This window comes from Neolamprologus brichardi, chromosome 8 (genome assembly GCF_056152115.1).
Source record: "Neolamprologus brichardi isolate AB-2024 chromosome 8, ASM5615211v1, whole genome shotgun sequence".
Lineage (NCBI taxonomy): Eukaryota > Metazoa > Chordata > Actinopteri > Cichliformes > Cichlidae > Neolamprologus > Neolamprologus brichardi.
Genome location: NC_142111.1, coordinates 2,036,991 through 2,061,485, shown reverse-complemented (window position 1 = coordinate 2,061,485; position 24,495 = coordinate 2,036,991). Strand labels below are relative to the sequence as shown.

At 38.1% G+C, this 24,495-nt stretch overlaps 1 protein-coding gene across 1 annotated transcript in view; it reads left to right on the top strand.

Annotated features, from left to right (window-relative positions):
- Positions 1-24,495, top strand: part of dnah9 (dynein, axonemal, heavy chain 9) — a 206,207-nt gene that overhangs the window by 116,011 nt on the left and 65,701 nt on the right. The window contains exons 53-59 of the mRNA XM_087845253.1: positions 3,514-3,675; positions 3,927-4,160; positions 16,250-16,330; positions 16,736-16,915; positions 17,425-17,655; positions 19,502-19,696; positions 20,788-20,907. Coding sequence (XP_087701379.1) covers positions 3,514-3,675; positions 3,927-4,160; positions 16,250-16,330; positions 16,736-16,915; positions 17,425-17,655; positions 19,502-19,696; positions 20,788-20,907 — 1,203 coding nt within the window. The remainder of the gene's footprint in view (positions 1-3,513; positions 3,676-3,926; positions 4,161-16,249; positions 16,331-16,735; positions 16,916-17,424; positions 17,656-19,501; positions 19,697-20,787; positions 20,908-24,495) is intronic.

Sequence of the window (24,495 nt, the reverse complement as noted above, 5' to 3'; positions counted from 1 at the left end):
TTTTAAGCAGTCTGCTGTTCAGAAACTACTTTGCAATGTACCAGAGGTTAGAGTTGTGTTATTGCAAACACACAACACTACATGCATGATAAATGTTGAGACAAATACTTTGTGGCAGGAAAGTATTTTGAATAGCGTGTATTTTATTTATGAACTGAAAACCAGAGCGTATCCTCTCCTACCTCACAGACTCTAGAGAGGATTTATCAGAATCAGATCAGTGCAGAATACGACACTATTTTTTACCCTTATTGTTTTAAAGAGCAAATATTGTGCTCATTTATAGGCTCGTAACCTTGTTTTTGGGATCGACAGTAATACGGCTGAGCGGTTAATACCACTGTGTGCCAAATGACTGTGACTGTTTTGGTCCCATACTGGACCATGTCATAGCACATTACCTCTATTAATGTTAACCATTGTATTATATTTTGATGTAGTACCGTGCAAAAGTCTTGAGTCCACCCTCAGCTCTTTATATTTTGCTTCCAGAGAGCCAACGTGTCTTTCAATTTTCAGTTCAATTCAATTCAATTTTATTTATATAGCGCCAAATCACAACAAAAGTCGCCTCAAGGCGCTTCATAGATACAGAGAAAAACCCAACAATCATATGACCCCCTATGAGCAGCACTTTGGCGACAGTGGGAAGGAAAAACTCCCTTTTAACAGGAAGAAACCTCCGGCAGAACCAGGCTCAGGAAGGGGCGGGGCCATCTGCTGCGACCGGTTGGGGTGAGAGAAGGAAGACAGGATAAAGACATGCTGTGGAAGAGAGACAGAGGTTAATAACAGATATGATTCAATGCAGAGAGGTCTGTTAATACATAGTGAGTGAGAAAGGTGACTGGAAAGGAAAAACTCAATGCATCATGGGAATCCCCCGGCAGCCTACATCTATTGCAGCATAACTAAGGGAGGATTCAGGGTCACCTGGTCCAGCCCTAACTATATGCTTTAGCAAAAAGGAAAGTTTTAAGCCTAATCTTAAAAGTAGAGATAGTGTCTGTCTCCCAGAGGAAAGAGAGCTTTTTCAGTTCAGTTCTTGTACCTGACCATTCATAGTGTTTGTTTGGGGGTTGTATCATTTGCTAAGCCACGTAACACTGACCCGTTATTCATTTAAGCATGAAAAAGGCCCCAGACTTCAATGATGAATCAGTGTTGCATCTACACATAACAGACACCTTAGCAAGGAACCGATTTTAAATGATGTCTTTAGGCACTTTGTCACTAGCAGTATCAAACAAACAAATGAGGTGTTCCCATTTCTTTAATCAAATCTGCAACAAATGGTTAAAATAACACAGTTTGACTGGAATAAAATTGTATTTTTCCACCAACAAGATGATTTGCAAAGACCTATAAGCAAAACACTTACCTCAGCCATATCTCAGGGGTTCCCAAAGCCTCGTGAGAAATGCTCTGAGTAGAAGGATGTCTGTAAAGAAATCGTCCTCAAGAAATAGAAACACGAAGAAAAGTCTGAGGCATGCCAAATTACATTACATCTTTATGCCATATTGCTTAATCCCCTGATGAACATTAAGCATCTCAAAAGGGAGATATTTGAATAACCTCCAACAAAATGACGGTACTTTGCAAAATATGCAAGAAAACTGTTCAAGGTAAAGGTGGAAACAACGATGCTGTTTCAGCACTTTTGCCAAAAAACACATTTTTGGTATTTTTCCTCTGGCTCTGATTGTTCAGCCTGATGTTTCATGCAGTCTTGAAAAAAGAAAAAACATAAAATTATTATTTCTGTGACATCATCATTAGTAATCAGTGTTGGGAAGGTTACTTTTAAAATGTATTCCGCTACAGATTACAGAATACATGCCCCAAAATGTATGTAATGTATTCTGTTACGTTACTCAATGAGAGTAACATATTCTGAATACTTTGGATTACTTAATATATTATCATGCTGTTTACAACTACGTGAATGTACTATTGCTGTGATTTATTACTTTTCCTGAAGGTTATTCGCCATACCAATACCAACTAGATTTTTAAATCTTAATATAAAATGAGTAACAGTAGGTGGACATTAGGTAAGGCTGCACTTTTTGCAGCGATCTCAGATAGAAAACTATTCCGCGCGAATATAAAACAGCTCCGAACCGTAGTAAAGGAACCTCTGGCTAATACGTCGGGCTCGTAGCTGAAAACTAGCTTTACTTTGTTGTCTGGGTCAACTTTGTATATATATATATATATATATATATATATATATATATATATATATATATATATATATATATATATATATATATATATATATATATATATATATAATATATTTACATGCTTCCATCTCCTGTTTCTGGTCGGTGACATCTCTTACTTTTCTACTCTTTTTCTCCCTCCCTCGCTCACAGACACATAACAGGTATGGCAGTCCATTCTCCCTGCAGCACGGACTACACTGCCTATGAGGCTACATTCTTTAGGGCGATGCCTGTAACACTCTGCCTATTGCCTTCATACTAAATCATTTTTGTGAATAATTTTTTAAAATATTTCTTCACGTCATTATGCGGGCCGCAAGTAGGTGACATGGGCCGCGTGATTGAGACACAGACATGAGCGCCTCTTAATGCGTGTTTTGTTTGGGTTTCCACCGGCGTGGACACCAAAAATATAGAGTTCATAGCCTTATGAAACAGGAAAATACCGCCGTGTAATCCATTCATTTCAACAAAGTAACTGTATTCTAAATACCACCTTTTTAAAACGGTAACTGTAACGGAATACAGTTACTCATATTTTGTATTTTAAATACGTAACGGCGGTACATGTATTCCGTTACTCCCCAACACTGTTAGTAATTCAGATCAAATAAATGTGCCCTGATAAAATAACAGAAAAACTGATGGGTGGGGAATAAAGAGAAAGGGGCCACAATGCTCTCTATTATGTTAATCCTGCTCAGAATGGTAGATGCAACTGTTTGTCATTGTAAGATGTGAGTTAAATTAACTCTGATGTGGCATTACGACATCTTTTACAGTAACTAAATCCTCAGTCAATAGAATATCAGTCAATATTCTACTAGTAAATAGAATATCTCAGTGATTGTGAGGTAGATGTGTGGTGTTTTCTTTCTCCAGAGTTAATTATAATCAGAAGTGTCTTTGGGCATGCCTCCTGCATGTTTGTTTCTTCTGTCTAATGCATCGAACATCTGGCTGAGCTTCTCAACAAGCCAGCTGTTCATTTCCAACAGTGAGTATCAGTCTGACGTAGCCCACAGCTCAGCATATTGTTTAATCCACATCTTTGCTGGAGGCTTTGTGTGTTTAATGATGGAACTGCAGATAATGAATTCACAGTGTTCCGCTCCCTCTCTTGACCATGAAGGATAAGTCTGAGCAGAAGTGCTCGCTGTGACTCCAATCAGAAGGAAGCGAAATGAATTTGATCGACTGTGTTTGACTTGACACTCGATTCTATTTGACCTCAGTGTGCCCGTCTGTCTCTTTGGATGTGTGTGTGCATGTATTGCAGGTGGCTTTGTGTTTTTCTCCAGTTGGCAGCAAACTGAGGGTTCGCAGCAGGAAGTTCCCAGCAGTAGTCAACTGCACAGCGATCAACTGGTTCCACGAGTGGCCACAGGAGGCTCTGGAGTCGGTCAGCTTCAGGTTCCTCGAGGACGTTGAGAATATCAATGTGAGAGCAGTTCATAATCGAATACAGTGAGGTGAAGCTACTCACCTAAATGATTTTCACACTCTGATGATATGATTTCAAATGTCAACCACCATGACAGAGCGAATGTGATATTCATTTAAGAGTACCAGAGGCCCCTGAAAATTAAATTCCAAGCCTGAGCCTCAAGAAATATTACTCTATATCTAAATCTGCCCAGTTATCTGCTTTTAATGGGAACTAAACAGTTGTAGGACTTTTCATTCCCGCAGCCCCAAGTGAAGGAGTCGATCAGTAAATTCATGGCTTATGTCCACATGAGTGTCAATCAAACGTCGAAGGAGTACCTGGCCAATGAGCGGCGCTACAACTACACCACGCCCAAGTCGTTCCTGGAGCAGATCAAGCTGTATCGCAGTCTGCTGGGCCAGAAGAGCAAAGAGCTCACCAACAAGATGGAGCGGCTGGAGAACGGACTCCAGAAGCTCAACAGCACCTCTGCTCAGGTATTCATCTACACTGTGTTTTGGTCAGTGTTCACCCAGCTGAACTTCACTGTGAGACATGTTCACAGTTTGACACTCCGGGGGTTTTAGGTTCATGTGCTGAATTACGGCGTCTGTGACATGCAAGCTGATATGGTTTAAAATAGGGGTGGGTTTTGATAATCGATGTATTGACTAAAATCGATTCTGGCTTGGATAACCTGATATCGATTCATTAAAATCCTGAATCGATTTTTTAATATAAATTTATTTTGCCCAAAACGTCAGAATCTCAGGTTAAACCTCACAAAATTTCAACAACCGCCAAACAGCTAAGACAGTAAATGAGAGCAGGAACACGGATTCTGCACAAAGACGTAAACACAAAGCGCCGACGGATCAGAATCAGTGAGATGTCGCCTTTCTCACCCGACGGCACGGACACGGTCGGGGCTGAAAACTGACAGCTCGCTAATTCTGATGTTTCGGCGGCTCCGCGCTTTGTGTTTACGGCTGATTCTGGGGTTTGCGCTGATTCTGAAGCTGCAGGTTTTATTTCTCTCCAAACAATATTGACCGAACCAGCAGCAAAAGAAGATCCAAACTACGCTTCACATAAACATCGTCATGAATTCACTCTGACTTTTGCTGTTTTGCTTCCACCACGATAAAACCACACTTCATGCACAGCTCTCTCTCTCTCTTTCTCTCACTTTCTCTGTACTTCAAGAACAGTTTCCCGTCTAAAAATCAGTTTTCTGCATTATTCGCTTGCTTGTTACACACAAGTCTACCGTTCTTACAGCGCTGTCGGCCGCTGTTTTTTTTTCTTTTACTTACTTCCAAAAAGAAAACCTAATTTCTGCCGTTCAATAGGCTTCTGAACTAATTTGAACTTTTTAAAATTATGCAAAATGCAAAACGCTTAGCCGTGTTTCTAATAAAACCGCTGTAACTTCAGAGGTAATGTTCATATGTTGATTAATGGTTTTCTTTTGTTTTTGATGTACTGCAGAATATTTTTATAAAATCCAGGCCAGTAAAACCACCTTCATGTTTTTCTGTGTTTTATCCTCAGCTACTTTGACACAAAGGCCTCTGCTGTGACGCTCACATCTTTGATAAAGTCTTGCGTGTGTCAGCTTCCTTTTTATAGATACAAAAATATGTAAATGCACTGATCTGAATTCTAATATTTCTGACTGTCTGAGGCAAAATTTCCCAGATTCAAATCGAATTGAATCGAATCATGGATTGAATCGATTCGGGACCTTGTGAATCGGAATTGAATCGATTCTAGAAATCAGTGACAATACCCAGCCCTAGTTTAAAAGGTAACTTACAAAAGTGTGATGTAGAAACTGGAAGCACGAGTTCACAAAATAATCTTACCACAATCCTCATTTACTAAATGGTGTTATTAAACTTGGATATCAGCTTGTAAAATGCCTCTTTAATGTAAGCATTGTGTATAGATTGTTTTATATATTAATGGAAATAGAATATCTAATAGTTAGAACAACAATCCAAAGTGTTCTTTATCATTTCTCTCTGATTTCAAGTACATATTTATTTATACAAAGTCAAAGAAAAAAAAAAACTTTTTATTATTTAGTGTTACTCTTACTAGAACTATGTGTATCATGCTGCAAAGAATAATTTTAAATTTTGAAGCAGATGGTGATACCAAGGTTATAAACTGTATATAAAGGTCACACTTTCATTTTCAAGTCTCGACTGGTAGTTTTGGCTCTTGCCATCTTTTTTTAAAACCAGATATGATTGTATTTAGATAGGATGGTAGCGCTGGGGAGTTACTGGATTATGCAAGGTCAAGGTGCAGGCACAGTGAAATATTAAACTGGAAAACCTTGGTCGGGAAAACCAGCATTACAAAATACTTTCCAAAAGTAAAGAATAAGCAAACTGTTGTTCATTTTATGACTATATATATAAAAAGTTTTTTTTAAAATAAATACACAATACACATATCAAAACAGGCCAAGCAGCATCAATTAAAATAAGATACAGTGTGACTCTATAGTAGGGGTGGGGGAAAAAATCGATACTGTGTAGTATGGTGATATTTTGTTTGCTAATAATGTATCGATACAGGGACAGCAGAAATCGATATTTTGTTACAAAAAGGTTTTTGTGCTCTGACTTCAGAGCATGTTGATCCTTTTTCTGAGCAAGAATCCTGACATTCCTTCACTGTCCAAATGTGTTTAACTTTTTTTTGGCAGCAATAAACATGACAGTTTACTTATTTTAATTTAAGACATGTTTTATTTTAATTAAGTTTAAAACTTTTTTATTTAATGTAAAATTATATTTTGTTTTAATTTACTTTCAAATTCTTCAGTTGCTGAAGGGGCTGCATAGTTTTCATAAACTGCATAGTTCAGAATAGCTATAATTGTACCAGATGGTTGATTCAGTTAAGTTGGACTAGACTGTAATACAAACCGTTCAGTTTGTCAACAATAAAACTGAAATGAGAGAAAGACTGAGTGCGAGACTTCGCAAAATATTTTAAAAAATTGCAATAATATCGTATTGTGGGATGTATGGTGATTCCCACCTCTACTGTATAGTAAAGAAAAAGAAAAAAAAAGTTAAAATTAAATTTAAAAGTTCTGAACAATAAAACTGTGATAAGCTGAGAATGTTAAAGATATAAAATGTTTAATAAAATTTACGAGAAAGCTGTACATTGAAAATTAAGTCTTTGTCATAAAAAGGAAAAATTAGCTATTGATACCAAAACGGTTCCAGCCTGATACAGATCCAGTGTCTCAAACCTGCATTCTTTCTTTTTTCTACTGGCCAACAGCTGCTCTGCTCACAATTCCCGTTCTATGGAAGTCTGTGAGGAAACCCTTCCTTGCTCTTTAACCTGAGTAGACACTTTTCCTGATTTCGTTATGGGCTCTAGTGGTAGTTTAAAGTCTTCACTAAATATAGCAGGACATTTGGACTTTGTAAATTATGGTCCACATAATTTACAAAGTAAAAAAAGAGTCTGTTTTAGCCTTTTGTTTGGTGGCATGGTTTGGTCAGACCTCTGTCACAGAGAAAAACTCTCTAAATCAGATAGTGAGATGGTCCAGTCGTCTGATAGGTGAGCCACAGTCTTGTTTAGCCTCCCTGTACTCTAAGCAGGTACAGAGGATGGCTTTATCAATCCTTAAAAATGGTTCCCATCCTCTAAGGGGTGAATTTCAGCTTCTTCCCTCAGGACGGAGGTTTCTATTTCCGAGATGCAGTACAAAGCGTTATAAAAATAGCTTTGTCCCCGTTGCTGTCACTGAATTAAATAAGAACTGTTTTTGATTCGAAATATTAAAATTACTATATATGTGCCACAGTGAGGTTTATATCTTTACTAAGTATGTGTGTTTTTAAAGGGATGCCAAATGCTGTCATTTTTTCTGTAAAGCTAATTTACCTTGCCTATGGGTATAAATAAAGTTACCTTGACCTAGACCTTGACATTTGAGCCAGAAAGGAATTTAAACAAATATATCCTCACTCACTTGCTCACGACTTGTGATTAACAAGTCCTTAATCAATAGTGGCTTCATGTATTTTATGAATGGTACACCAGGACTCCAACACTAGGCTGGATTGAGTACAAGAAAGCCTACAACCCAATGCCCCACACATGGATATTGGAGTGTATAAACACAGTATAAAGTCAATGCTTTAATGCACGACTCCAAAGCAATCACATAAGTGTGGCATATACCAAAATGATGCACTGTCCCCACTGTTGTTATGCATAGGCCTCAAACCCCTTAAGCCAACTCAATGCAAAGAGTGGATACTGATATAGATTCAGGAGTGGAGTGACTTCCAGCCACTTCCTATACATGAATGTTATCAAGCTGTATGTTTGAGCGAAACATTGACTCGCTGGCTCTGATCCATAATGCAAAAGTGTGCCACAGCTGACAGGGCCTGAGTTGCCGTCTGTGCAGAGATGCTACACAGACAGACAAAGTGCCCCAGCTACCAACCACCAACCTATATCTGGTTGGTGGTTGACAAGGAACACGAGTCTGTAAATGTGGGATAAATGTGACAACCCCAGCCAACAGTAGCATCAGAAAGAAGGAGCACAGAGAAGTACCAGAGGCTAAAGGCACAACTGCAGCAGATGTGGAAAATAAAGTCCAAATTCTCTTTCTCTCTCCCTCTCTTACTCACACACAGACACACACACTTATATAGGTGTGTGTCTGTGTGTGTGTGTGTCAACAATACCTCATTGCACTGCTTTCATGCCCGAGCTGTAGCTCATCTTTAGTTTGTGCAGACTCGTGCATCCTGGATACTGACAACGACCAGATGCTCCCACATCAGTATCATCATAACTTCTTTGCACTTGTGATTTTTTTTGAGAATCCATGTCAAAGTATCTTTAATTACATATGAGACTTTACATAACAAGGCACCAGATTTCATCAGTCAGCTCTGTGCTGTTAAAAAGGGCTTTGCTGGGTAAGGCCATGTAGCTGCTTTGAGGTCCAGGTTAAAGTCAAAGAGGCTTCTTTTGTTTCGTCTTGCATCTCTTCTTGTTACAATTTAGTATTCAATCAATGTCTAACTAACTAATATTTTGAATATTTTATTTTGCCAAATACAGCTCATAGTTACCACTAGACTCCATGTTAACTATTTAAAATACTCTTTTATGCCTTGTACTATGTTTTTTCTGTATGAAAATATGAGTTTGTTTCTGTTTTTGCCTTCAACATTTCTCTGCCTCTTAAGCATTTTTTAACGCTTTATCCTAATTTTCTTGGTTTTTGTTGTTATTATAGCAAATTTTTTTTTTCCATTGGTCATAGTTAAAGCTATGATAGTGTTTGTGCTGTAAGTGAAGCATTATTTCTGACCTAAAATGGCCAATATGCCATTTGACCTTTGAGATAAATGTTTTGAGAGCTTCTTTCTAGCAGAAAGAAGCTCTCAGAACATGTTTCAAAAGTATCTCCTTCATCAAAGATGTCATCAGGGTCAAAGAAAGGTGGGTAGGAAAATAGATAAGGGCTTAGGAGAAGAGAAGAGTGGTGCACTGAAAATCTGAGCAACCTAGCACTAGTCTCCTTAACAGCGTGACTCTGGATGTTTGCTGGGTTGAAACTACAATAGGCAGAAGATGGACTACAAAATACATCTAATCCACCACAAGTTGTTCTTAGCTTGTTGTTTTATTCAGGTCAATTAAACGATAAGAGCCTGTGAAAAATACCTCTGCATTACAAGTCTAAAGAAGGAGGAGCATTTAGGGAAAGGTTTACTGTGACAGTACAAAACCTTTTGGTGTTAAAAAAAACTGCTGGATTTACCTAAGATGTCAGTTTTGTGAGTGAAAGTTGTGGACAGGATTATCTTTGCAGCTAGCCTTATGGTATATGTAGTTGTAAGAGTTTCCCTTCCAGGAGAATATATTCACATGTTTGCAGTTTGCAGCACACAATTTACTGCAAGTTGCACAAAATCCAATTCCAAAAAAGCATGTCTTATGCCTAAGGTGGCTGTGATGGTTGCTACTAGGGTTGTCTTCTTTAAGAGGGGGAAATGTTATCAGAATGAGTGTAATTGGCACTTTGTGTACGCGCAAATCTGTGAGAGCAGGGCCAAAACTTTGGCTAAAAGCCTTCATGCCATCCTCACGCTGAGTGTTTACAGGTGAGCCCCACTTATTTAGCCCCAATAATACTGGAGTTTTCATGAAAGAGAGCAGAAATAACTGAACTGAGCTCTTTTTCTCAGCAGTGCGCACACGGCAGGCAACGTCTCTGAGGTTGAATCTGTAATGATTAAAAGTAGGGATGCAACGATACCAATTTTTTCAAACCGATACTTGGATCTGAGTACTTGCCGATACAGAGTACAAAAAACGATACTTCTACCACACACACACACACACACACAAATCTAATTAATTGGAAGACAGGTTTTATTTTATTCTCTGCCGATAAAAAATAAAATCTTAATAAAAATGACCACAAAAAAATTTCAAGTGAAAAATAAGCACTTCTGTTAAATTATTGCAGAGTCTCCACATTGTAATTTAACAAAATATCACTGAACTATTGGCACTGTCTCGAGCTTTCAGAATAATAAATAAACACTTCTGTTTGGAATAAAATAAATACAAATTAGGTTTGCGAATAAATTAAACTTTTAAGTTTGCCCCTAGTGGCCAATCTAAAAAAGACAACAGAAATGACAAGCCACCCTCTGATTAATGAAATAAGTTGGTATCGGTTCATGGTATCGGTTAACTTTTACGAGTATGAGTACACACACATTTTACAGTATCGGCCCCGATACCAGTATCGGTATCGGTGCATCCCTAATTAAAAGTGAAATGTCTTGGAAAATTCAGCTATTAATAAATATGTGTAAGTGTGTTAGATTTATGCCTGAATGTTGCTGTGTGCTACAAAAAAATGTGAATGTGGCACAGTAACATAGTAACAGTGATCACTCATAATCATCTTTGTTGTTATTTCCACCATTTAATAAATTGTCCCAAAGCCCATCAAATTAAATACATCTATTTTCCAACTGGCTAGTGATCTAGTCTGACTTCTTTACTCCTCCCTGTTTAGGATTTATGTGACTAAAATAAAATTCCCTCCATCCATCACTTATCCCTGCAGACCTAATATTTTTGGTATGTTGATATTCACTAACATTCGTTGCCCTTGTTAAATAAATACATAATGAAATAAAGGCTCATGTGGCTGCGAAAGGACTTTTAATTTTGTAGTATATGGGAAAATGACTCTTGAATCTTTTCCTCTGTGACCTCAATACTTGATTTGAGAGATTAAGCCTATGAACTCATCATAATAATGTTTACTGAATGCAACACGAAGTTCTAGTTACTGAATCAGAGTCAGAAAAGAGAATAAAACAGGATCATTTAATGGCTAATTCCTCATGATGGACAAGTTGCCAACTAATTAGTGTGCTGTATCCTTAAGTTTCACATTTAGCTTTTTTAAGCCAGATGCCAAGTATATGGAGTGGCTCTAATATAGTGACAGGGTCAATGCTGACTTTAAGGCCTTTTAATTAGACTTCATTAACTTGGATGTCACAGTAGCACAGAGGTAGTAGAGCTAGCATTTATAATATTAGCAATGACAGTTGAAGAAATAGGGCTTTCTCATTATGGCTATGACATTATAATAAATACAGATATATGATTTTTACTAGCAGGGATGTAGTTGAAGTGATAGCTGGACATGGTGTAACAGTAACAGATGGATAAACATATCTGTATTTATGAATGACATACTAAGGTGTATGATTAGTTAAGCACTTGCTAATAACTTACAAATGCTCAATAGTGTGACATCAATTATAAAGAGCTAGGGTTAGCAGTAGTAGAAGTGATATATATATAATTAACATAGTGGTGGAAGTAGCACAAGTGGCAAGAGTGAAGGCAGTATTAATGGTAGTAATAGTTAAGTTGTATTAGTAACAGCAGTGGATTTAGACTGCTACTGTGGCCATTTGTTCTGTGTGCCATAGGCAGCCTGTTAATCTTACTAAACCGTAGGTAGAGCAGACAAATACATGGCTAATTTTTGTTTTTTCATTTGTATTACAAAATGTTTATCCAAATCATTTAATGTCTCCCTCTTTAATACATACACCTGGATCAATTTGTTTAAACGTTTCCCATCTCTAAAGCTTTTCAGAAGAGCAATATGGAATATGAATAATGTAACAGAAAGTCTGCGTGTGAGGCAGCCCTAATGAATGTGGGTATGCTAAACCTGTTGAGTAAAAGCAAAGCCTCACATACACACACAGCCCTGCACACACAGTTTCACTGTTACATACCATGCATCTCCAGCGCTTTGCATAAACAGGCCCACACATTTCCACCCGCACAAGATCACACATACATAAACACCCCATAAACAAGTGACGTTAGTGTTGAAAGCTGCAGAGCGAAGTTTTGTTTCCCGTCTCCCATTTACTGTAGGAACAGACTAGCACACACACGCACACGCACATGCATGCACACACGCAGCCACACAGACACATATATGAAATATACGGTGGGGGGGTTGTATGATAATTGAGGAGTCTTCTAATTAGAGAGCATACCCTTTACAGCAGCAAGCCACCATTAGTGCACCCTGTATTTGTTAGTGCATTCACACTGATGGCTGCCCTATTATAAGTACTGTTATTTAACATTCTGTGCAAGGGAAACCGTGGCTCACCAGGGGCTGCGGCGGTCATGATAAACAACGACCGGAAGGGTTCAAGCAAGGGATCTTTGTCTGTGTGTGTGTGTGTGTGTGTGCAGTATGTGGGTATGTGTGTGTGTATGAGTCATCTGCTCCCCAGAGAACACATTAGTTTCATGTTTTTTTTCCCTCTTCAGTTTTACAGAGGTGGATTTCTACCTTTGGTTAGTTTGCCTTGTGACATATTTGTGCATGTGCTGTGGTACTACCAGCTGAAGTAATATTGCATGCTAACTGTAGTACTACTTCTAGTATAAGTAGTACTAATACAAGTAGTAGATGTACTGTGAGTTCTGGTAGAAGCAGTTGTAGACGTATTACTAGAATGTGTACGAGTTGCAGCAGGAAGTTCTGATAAATTAGCAGCTGTAATCGTAGGTTTTGCTAAAGTAGATTAAAGACAATAATTTATTTTGTCTCGCTTACTAATAAGGGGCCAGAGCATTCCTTGTGAACTACTAAATGACTTGTGGTATACACGACGGCCAGTATTTTATCAAAAATGTGTGACAATAGGTAATTTATCCTAATCTGTTACGTTCTAATTGCATGATAGCATTCAAGTTCACCCTTTTTTAATATTAACTAGTCTGTATACAGACCATCTGTATTGAAGCCAGTATACAGTCTCTCATGTTGAAGAATTTAATCAATATTCTGATACAGTGACCATATAGAGTAGCATTATATAGTTCCTGCAAGACCATTAGTAGTACAAGCAGTAGTACAGATAGACAAGTAGGTGTATAGTTAGAGAAATAGTGGTCAATTTAGTAATAACAGCAGAATGAAAAATAAAAGGTGTAGTATGACTAATCACTGCTGTAGCAATAAGTACGTCTTTGCAGTAATTCTCCTGTTCAAATCAGTGTGGAGGTGTTTCATGTAATCGCTCTAAACTTAGCTCCTACCAAAAGAGGCAAACTCCTGACAGCTATTTGCACTGGGAAAAAGAAAAGGGAGGGTTTTCTCTTATATGGATAATAACTGGAAACATTAGACACCCCGTTCCCTTAACACACAAACGGCCAGATGTCTTTTTGTTGCATGAATGAAGCTATACTTAGTCCACATGGCAATGTAAGCAAACACTGGAATCCCAAACTCTGTTGAATTTAAACGTGTGTTTTGAGTCCGTAAGCCATCGCATTTGGATGAATGGGTATAGTCTTTTGGTTTTGTTTTGAATTTTCTCTCGCCTTAAGAAATGGTTGTTCCAATTTACATTTCCAGCTGCAGGGAGTGAGAGTGGGCTGTTTTATACAGACAGTCAGGGGCACAGAGACATGTTTTTCCTACTTGGGTTTCTATCAGCAGCACATAAACACCGAAGCAGCGCAGATATATCGAATATCACGCTTGTCTTTCACCAATTAGTTTGTCCCTTTTTGCCCCTCTCCCTCTTCCCACCCTCCCTCTTTTGCCCAACCCCCACCCCACCTATTCATCATGTTGATGGCTCACTTGGTGCTCGTCTAATGTTCAACTGCATATTTTATACAGAATTGTCGCAACCCAAAAGGACCGTCTTCCCTCAGGCCTGATTTTTCTGTTTGTTAATTAGCTGAAAGACAAGCATGAAAAACAGTCTGTTTTTATTTCCCCAGTGCAATGTTTTGATGGAGTCGGACGTTAATGTAGAGCCCTGGTTGTCAGGGAGTTATGAGGAGTTTGTAACAGCTTTAATTTCTCTTTATGATCGTCTTTGGTCTATTCATTTGTGTGTGTGTGTGTGTGGTGTGTGTGTGTGCTGATAGCAGCTCCAGTCCTAAAGCTTTTATATTTTCAAACTATGCATGCCGTTCATCTCTTATTTCTCCCTTTATCTGCTTGGACAGGTTACAGTTTTTTTACAGTAATGGTAAAAGGTAGGGATGCACCGATACCGATACTGGTATCCGATACCGATACTGGTATCGGGTATCGGGGCCGATACTGTAAAATGTGTGTGTACTCATACTCGTAAAAGTTAACCGATACCATGAACCGATACCAACTTATTTCATTAATCAGAGGGTGGCTTGTCATTTCTGTTGTAGTTTTTTAGATTGGCCACTAGGGGGCCAATTATAATTTTATTTATTATTTATTTTATAATTTTTTATATTTTATTATTTATTTAATAATAATTATTTTGTTTGTTTGTTTACAATATGAGTTTATTTTATTCGCAAACCTAATTATATTTATTTTATTCCAAACAGAAGTGTTTATTTATTATTCGGAAAGCTCGAGACAGTGCCAATAGTTCAGTGATATTTTGTTAAATTACAATGTGGAGACTGCAATAATTTAACAGAAGTGCTTATTTTTCACTTGAAATTTTTTTGTGGTCATTTTTATTAAGATTTTATTTTTTATCGGCAGAGAATAAAATAAAACCTGTCTTCCAATTCATTGCATTTGTGTGTGTGTGTGTGTGTGTGTGTGTGTGTGTGTGTGTGTGTGTGTGGTAGAAGTATCGGTTTTTGTACTCTGTATCGGCAAGTACTCAGATCCAAGTATCGGTATCGTATCGGTTTGAAAAAATTGGTATCGTTGCATCCAAAAGGTCACATGCATGACCCATGGCACAATCCTATAGGGCACAAAATAGTATCTGCAAATGTTTAGTGTCCTTTACGAAGCGTATTTTTTTGACTCTCATAAGACACAGAATCATATTTATTGCCTTGAAGAACTGAGTTGTTTAGCTTTCAGTTAAGATGCTTTTGAGCTCAATCAGCAGTCGTATTAATAATGACGATCCAACAATGATGCAAACGACAAAAACAAAATGATCAGTCCTTCAAAACTACTTGAGCGATTCAGTTAGGTGATAGTGGCAGATTCATTAGTCTTAATGATATGCACACTGATTGCAAGACCATTTAACAAAACAGAAATAGATTATTGTCAGTAGCCCGCCTCTGTGCTCAAGTCATTGTTCCCTTCATCTTAATCTTTGTGTTACTTTTTTCCTTTCAACTTATGTAAACTGGAGACTGTTTCATGTTTTAATTAAATGTACAGTTCAACATCTCAGCAGTGACTTTTTTGGAGAAATAGACTGATGCTAGTATCATGTTTGTGATATTTTAACATTAAAAAAGCTGAAGCTGGTGAACTGGATGGATCAATAACTGGATGGTCTGAGGCGGGACCTTTGCAATATTAAGCTGATGGTGGTTGATACATTTTATATCTCTGCAGGTCAGAGGTGTTTCAGCATTCACCGCAGTGACTCTGTCTGTTTGTAATCACAGCCAGGTTGTAGTATTGGGTGCGAATCCTGTACAGGCCTATACTAAAAGCTTTCCTCACAGATTTAAACTATTCAGCTCAATTTAATTTATTGAGAGCGAAATGAAAACAACAGTTGCCTCAAGGCTCTTTATATTGTAAGGTCAACATCCTACAATAATACAAAGAAAACAGAGAACACCCAACAACCAGACAATCACAGTGCGTTGGTGACAGCAGGAAGGAAAAACTGCCTTTTGACAGGAACAAACCTCTTTGGGTTGAGGGGAGGAAGACAGGACAAAGACACGCTGTGGAAGAGAGCAATACTGAGATCAGTGGTCAGTAAGAATAGAGAAACTCCATATAAATGCTGGTCTGTTCAATTTCATTCTTAAAAAGTCTCGTTTCTTGCCTACAGATTTGCCGGTAGGCACTCATCTCTTTGTATCTCTTAGCATATACTACTGTCACAAATCTGTTGTACTGCTCCATTGAACAAGGATTTGACTGGCTGAAGATCTCATTTATCCAGATCTTCATCCAGGCAAATCCTCCTGACCTCCCGCTCTCCGGTGTCTCATCTTCTGATAGGTGGACGACCTCAAGGCCAAGCTGGCTGCTCAGGAAGTGGAACTCAAGCAGAAGAATGAGGATGCTGACAAGCTTATACAGGCAAGAACATATATAACACCAGCACCTCAAGAAAAACAAAACAAAACACGTATCTGTGTTTTGGGGCATATTTCTCTGGTAGTGCTTAAAGAAATGAAGTATGATGTTAAATAAATCTTAATTAAGCACTAGGCTGTCATATCAGAAGCAGCGTCCCTATCTATGTGATGGATTTCTAGTCTTGGCTGGAACTGCTCAGTAAAATATTAGATATTCAGAGAAAGTTTGGCTTAAACCTCAGTGTCAAATTAGTCGGAAGAAAAAACGCCAGCATTTTGTTTCTCAGAGCTTATACCTTGGAATTTTGATTTGTCTTTTTACAGTTTAAAATACCAGTTTTGCTTAATTAAAGAGTAGTTGTGTTTATTAAGCCACTTTACATGTTAACCTGTGTGCTGGCCCCAGGAGGTTGGGATAGAAACTGAGAAGGTGTCCAAAGAGAAGGCGGTGGCTGATGAAGAAGAAAAAAAAGTGGCTGCCATTGCTGTGGTAGTCAGCGGCAAACAGAGAGACTGTGAAGAAGACTTAGCTAAAGCCGAACCAGCCCTGCTTGCTGCTCAGGATGCCCTTAACACTCTCAATAAGGTCAGTTACTCTCTTGTCCCCTGCTGTAACTTATTGATTTACTTCATACTTTATACTTTTCTTGCTTGGTTTTGATTTTCCCAGCTTCAGTGGTGCACACAAGCCTTGAATTGTATAGGAGATTATTTAGCCATAGGATTTAGCCAGGTCTTCACCAAAATAATGTCTTCTCTGTGTTCTGCAGACATTTTACTTTATCCTTGCATCCCATGTAGGTTTATGAGCATCCTGGGGGATATTCAAAAACACCCTCTGTGTTTAAAGGTGCTCTCTGTTCAAACAAGCAGAACAGACAGTTCAATCACTGCTTAGAGCTCTCTAAAGATGCCCTAATTAGAATTCTCTGTTGTCTTCTCAGAGTCAGCACAGGTTCTTCTGTCTTTATTCTAATCCTTTCCACTTTCTCTCTTTTCCCCCCAGAAGACCACAGACGAGTACTTTTATACAAACTCAATTCGATCACAGCTTTCATTTTTCATTAACGACTCTGTCTGTCTTCCCTACATCAGAACAACTTGACTGAGCTGAAGTCATTTGGCTCTCCAGTGGCAGCAGTGACCAACATCACAGCAGCAGTCATGGTCCTGATGGCACCTGGTGGCAAAGTCCCAAAGGATCGCAGCTGGAAGGCTGCAAAGGTAATGATGGCCAAAGTGGACACATTCCTGGACTCTTTGATTAACTTCAACAAGGAAAAGATCCCAGAGGCTTGCCTTAAGGCCATTCAGCCTTACCTGCAGGTAAGTGTTCAATTAGCCCTTACTCATTGAAGTCCTTGCTAACACTGTTCAGAGTGCAATGTCTGCCGCATGGCAAGCTCAACTAATAAGTCATAAATTTAGTAGGGGTGTGATTATAATGACAATGGCACATTATGGCTGCCAAGTGTTGAAATGACAGAGAGAGAAAATCAGCTAGTAAATTAAGCATTACAAATTTAACAGCCGTCCTCACTGAAGTTCAGTGAAGCAAACATGAGGAATGTCAGTGTGGCCAATAAAGGTAAAGTGCAGCTTAAGTTCACTATGTAGGAACTGTTGAACTGAAATTAATGTCTGTACTTTATGAAAAAAATAATTATTTTGGAAAAACAGGTAAAATAGTTCAAACTGAGAAAAACCATGACCTTAAGCTAGCTAGCTCAAACTTGTTGCTAGCTTCACTGGATCAGCTCTCTAAAGTTGGCTAATGTTGTGTCTAAAAATACACAGAAGTTCATTTCCAACTGCCTGTGCACCAAATGATTTTACTTTCATTATCACAGATTAGCTTTTGACACTGTGTGTTTGACAATCCAATAATATCCTGTATCCTTTAGCCAAAATAGCTGCTGCAGATCAAATTACACAGGATAACATGAAAGGACTGTGCTAAAGGAATATAATAAACAAAAATATGTCAGCATTCGTTTTGCAATAACAAACTAATTTGTAAATTGATATTCATTCTTGGTGTACATTTAATTGACAGAGGTAGCAGCTAGAGGTGGGAATCACCATACATCCCACGATACGATATTATCACAATACTTAACGCACGATACGATATTATTGCAATTTTAAAAAATATTTTGCGATATTCAGATTCTGTACATATTATCAATATTCATTTTATCTAATAACAAAGTCTCACACTCAGTCTTTCTCTCATTTCAGTTTTATTGTTGACAAACTGAACGGTTTGTATTACAGTCTAGTCCAACTTAACTGAACGCAACCATCTGGTACAATTATAGCTATTCTGAACTATGAAATTTGTGAAAACTATGCAGCCCCTTCAGCAACTGAAGAATTTGAAAGTAAATTAAAAAATATAATTTTACATTAAATAAAAAAGTTTTAAACTTTTTTAAAATAAAACATGTCTTAAATTAAAATAAGTAAACTGTCATGTTTATTGCTGCCAAAAAAAAAGTTAAACACATTTGGACAGTGAAGGAATGTCAGGATTCTTGCTCAGAAAAAGGATCAACATGCTCTGAAGTCAGAGCACAAAAACCTTTTTTGTAACAAAATATCGATTTCTGCTGTCCCTGTATCCATACATTATTAGCAAACAAAATATCACCATACTACACAGCATCGATTTTTCCCCCACCCCTAGTATCAGCTATATCAAAAGATTTTCCAAGAAAAGAAACAGCTAGCTATATCCTTGTTAGCCTCTCATGCTCATGAGTTGGATCATGAATTTTTTTTACCATCATTACCACGTAGTTGCTGATGAATTATTTCAGGCCCAAACTGATGTCGATGTAGAACTGTGTATCTTCGTCTGTATGTTTTGCAGACAAAGTTACAAAAGTTAAGCTAGCTAATGTATGTGAGAAGCCTGCTAATGTCCAAGCGTTGTAAATCATTTATTACTCTCTCTCACTTCACATCAGCAACAGTGTTAAGCCTGCAACTTTACCACACAGCTCTCCTGACGTTATTACACAGAAAGACATTTTATGCTGCATTTTAACCATAATTTAATATGAATTTTATGTTATCATTTTCAGGATATTTGCTGACAGCCTAGAAATTATTAACACATTTTGAATTTGGAAGCAGGATGTGACAGCATGTGTATCTTTTTCTCCAGGATCCAGAATTCCAGCCAGATCTGGTGGCATCCAAGTCATATGCAGCAGCGGGTCTGTGCTCCTGGGTTTTAAACATCGTCAAGTTCTACGAGGTTTACTGCGAGGTGGAGCCGAAGCGTCAGGCTCTAAGCAAGGCCAATGCAGAGCTGGCGGCTGCACAAGAGAAGCTCGCCGCCATCAAAAGCAAAATCAATGTAAGCCACTGCACTGAACTGAGACTACAGGAAATGAAAAGTTTATTTGTTGCCTGACAAGTATCTGTTTCAAAAGAAGACAATTTCAATATCTAAAATCCAGAGGATATATTCTTTGAAATTGCATTACCATTTTATTAAAGAAAGGAGTACTCTTCTTTGAAGGCATGTTCTTGTCTTCTGCCTTATCATTTCTTTGACACAAACGCAGTGACACGCGCAGAAAAGTATTAAAACTTAAAAGAGACTGAGAGTTGAAAAATGACTTATAAAAGTCAGAAATCCTCAGCACCTCACTATAAAAGATTTGTGAGACATCAGTGAGGATCAACAACTCCATCACCTGAAGATATGCAGTTATAATAAGATTTTGGTGCTGCAGAAATAAAATAGAAACAACTGGAAGCCATAAGCAAAAGTTCAGAATTATTTTTCCAACGCTTGAGTGACAGTTGACACATACGTTCTTCCAGCAATGATCTATCAACAGCATTTCATCAATACAAAGCTGTTGCAAGTGCTTTTAAAAGCTTTTGCAGTTAATTAATCTAAAACCAAATCTGTCAGCCTGAAAGCCGTATTGATAAAAGCAGCTGTAAATAATTGTTTCTCAGTGGCGTTTGACATTCAGCGCATCAGACAGCCCCAGCAGAGCACTGGGTTCGGTACGCTGCAGCAGCTTTTGCTGCTTACATCAAAACCTGCAGAGTGCAGAGTGACGACTATTAATAAGATCCAGCGTGACTTCTCGCTGTCATTTTTCAAGCCCTCAGTCAGATCGCTTGAGTGGAGAGTGTGTTCGGAGCCAAGGGGAATTAGCAATCCTCAAACTAATCTACTGAACCTGTGTGCCTCTCCACCGATTAATCCTGTTTGTCCTTGCGCTAATTGCTTCCATATGCCAAATAAATCCATAGTGGGACTAATGATAAGTTTTACCCAACTTTCTACACACTCCTAAGTTTCTTTCATAGAAACACTTTGACTGTCTTTAATCTCTGTCTCTTAGGATTCGTTATGACCACACTGTACTTTAACAAGTGCCAATTTTTTCTCTGTTTTTGTGTGCGTGTGTGTTTGTGGCCTATCAGCACCTTAATGAGAACCTGGCCAAGCTCACAGCCAAGTTTGAGAAGGCCACTGCAGACAAGCTCAAGTGCCAACAGGAAGCAGAATCAACCGCGCACACCATTTCCCTGGCTAACCGTCTGGTGAGGAGAGCAGAGACTCAGCTAGCCACTACCACAGACAAATACACTCTGTTTCCTGTCACAGCATGCTTACATAGTTACAGATGTGTGCACACTGCAATACTGCATTTTAAATCTGATGTTGGTTTTGTCTTATCTTTGATTTAGACTAAGACACTTTTAATCAATTAAGCATTATTTGTGTCATATTTTTTATTTTGAGGTTACAACTGTCAGCACTTTTCTTGCTGGGTACCTGTGTTACCGGTTCTTTCTTGTCTGTGGTGTAGGCCAGATTTTATGCCTAACACACATAAAATGATATCAGAAGCGCTGACTGAAGGAGCCAGCCACATCCTCTTCACCATCAATTATCGGGAGGAAATAGATTTAAAATGAAATAAAAGAAATGACAGGTGGCGCGCAATGTCTATATCAAAAGTTTCTTAATCTGATAATACAATCAAAAGAGGAGCTGATGCCATATGAGATAGCACAGAAGCTATTTGGGCCAGAAATGAATGAAGGCCTGAAAGTTTTGCTATTTCATGCTGTAGTTATTCTGCCAACTGCATATACAGACTTGGGGAAGAAATAGGATTGCTACAGAGTACATGCAGAGTATTAATGTCATGAATTTCAATTTATTTGTGACTTTTTGTGCCGTTTTATGATTTAATAATAATACATGATTGACAGAAATCCCCATTGTGGTCTCACTGGTATAAATAAATGGAAAAGATATGTTACTTTTTCAGACAACCAACATCATCAAGGTCGTAAATATTTAACAAAATAAGATTAAAAACTAGATTTTTGTTTTCCCCAAGATAACTAACATAAAATCAAATTATACAGAAATGTTTTGAGTGTCTCAGTTGGTGATCCTGTTTCTCAAAAGAATCACTTTGATCAGAACTTGAGCAGAGATGAAAATCTGTCTTGGAAGCCTGACCCTGCTTCCTGGGCCCAAACAAAGGAGACTTTTGAGGAGAAGTCTGGCAAGGGTGTGGCTTTAGTCACATATAAAGCATCGGCAAAAGTTGGAGTGGGGCAATCAGCTACTGCATTGATTTTCTTTGGGTCAGCCTTCATCTGTCCACCTTCGCTGACGTACCCTCGGAAGGTTACAGATGGAACTCAAAATCACACTTTTTTGTGATAACAATGAGGCTTTGAAGCACTCAAGAGACTTGTCAGCGATGCTCTCTAATGGTTTTGAACAGATGGAAACCCATAAAGCTCTCTGTGCTCTTGTGCCACTGTTCTGGAGCTAAACTGAAGGCCACATGAAATTTAAAGGTCTGTAGCAAATTGGTGAATTCTGTAGCAGTTTTCGTGGCTGAGTTGCTGATATTCTGCTTCTAGTTTGTTATAATACCACCAACAGCTGACTATCCGGTCGTTAAGTGATGACATGACGAATCCTACTTCCAGGTCTGCGTTTAATATGGCTTTTGTGTTGTTAACATGTTTAATGTTTTGTATTTTCTTCTATTTAATCTCAAAAAGCTCCTAAAACAGTCAGCGATCACTGTTGACCTCCCTCGGCTTTTATTACCGCTAATCATTTATTTAAGCTCAGTTTTTAAAACCTTAGGATGTAACTACAGCCCAGCCCATGCAGCAGTATATGAATGACTAACCTCGTATTGTGGATGGATTATCTCAGTTGTTCTCCTGGCTGAAGTTTGGTCCTTTTACAGCATCCTGCCATGCGATTACATTTGTTCCTGACCACCGAGAACACTCACGTTAACTTTTATCGAGTGGAAAAAAAAGTTAGCTTGTTTGTATTATGCTAACATAGCTGTGTCGCTAGCGGTCATGTAGCACATCATTATATACCAGCTAGCCAAACTGCAGTAACCCTACAAACGTCACTGCTGTTTAGTTTTCTGTCTTCATTTATGTTGGAAGTGATAACAGAGCTGTACGTTTGAATTTGTTTCCAAAACCCTGCAGTCAGGACATGCTATATTGTATTTAGACAGAAGCTAGCGAGCTAACTTCCTGCTAACTTCTAACTCCGTTAAATGTCATAAATTCCGTTTTCATGGATGCCTGGATGTTAAACTCAATTGTTACACCTGGTAGAGCAGAACGCTGATCATTTTATTAAAGATGAAAGACTTTAGACAGTTTTTCAACTCTCAGTAATGCCATAGTGATCGTTTGATATATGGACCTGCAGCGGAGTTTAGGCCCAGACACGGCTAGTGACGTCAGACTTAACGACCGGATAGAATGGTACCACAATGGTAACACTCCTAAACTCCTAAAAGCAACCCATTCTGCCCTAATGCTCAATTATACATTTTATACACCTGTGGTGATGGAAGTGCTTGGAACACCTGAATGTAATGATTTGGCTTGATGAGTGAATACTCACCAATAAAAGAAAAAATCTGTGCCTACTGCTCAGCACCGAAGTCCACCAAAGCTTGTAAAGACAGAGAATCTTTTTTAACACACATGCATCAGGTAATATCATGTGAGGTGAGGTGGAGCTGCTTGGGAGGGAAGCATGGATGACAACCAATCACGGACTGACTGTATTATATTGAACATTTGCTCCCGGCACTGTTGTTCAGTCATTAACTAGAGGGCTTGATAGTCTGGGCCCAGCAAGGCACCTTGCACAGTTTGGCCTGTTGAAATTAGATTCGAGTCATGTAATGACACTTTCCAGTAAAAAGAGTAATTACTTTATTTGACCATATTACCATCATTTATCCTGCTGATTTGTCATGTAGCACAACTGCTTTTCTGAGTCATTACAGACAACCTGCTTTTAAGGCTTCATCAGAAGATTCTGACATTTCCTTCTGTCTTAGGAGCAATTCACATGATACTTATCTAAGTACTGCAAAATTAAACTGCTAGAAGCTAAGGCTTTATTCAGTAATGGAGACACAACTTACTGACAGGCTAAAAAACCCCGCTAGACATCTTTATCCTTATAAATAACATTTCATCTAGTCTTCTGCAAAGATTTTGTGCACTGCAGAATAAGAAAAATGGTCTGATATTGCACAGGTGTCTACTCCATGATTTCATATGAAAAGCTGCCATCTTGAATAATACACAAGATAGGGACCGTCTCAAATGTGTATTCAAAATAGTCTGCAGACAAAGAGCCTCCTTTAAAAATCTGTCACTATATATCGTGCTGCTTGTTTAATAAGGGTGGTTAAAATGGCTAAAGTGATTAATAGTAGTTCAAATATGAGAGCTGAGTCATTATAAGTGGTGACAATAACTTGATATTTTGGAGAAGGTCAACCAGACTAAATGTAACTAAATAAATAAATTTAACTTTGTAACTCAGTAATTATTATTTTCTTTGTTCCTAAAGTGCTAACTGGAACTTTATTCCAGTTTTTGGAAAAACTGTATACACATATATACACACACACACACACATATATATATATATATATATATATATATATATATGTGTGTGTGTGTGTATGTATATATATATATATATATATACACACACACACATATATACATATATATATATATATATATATATATGTATATATATATATATATATATATATATATATATGTGTGTGTGTGTGTGTGTGTGTGTGTGTGTAT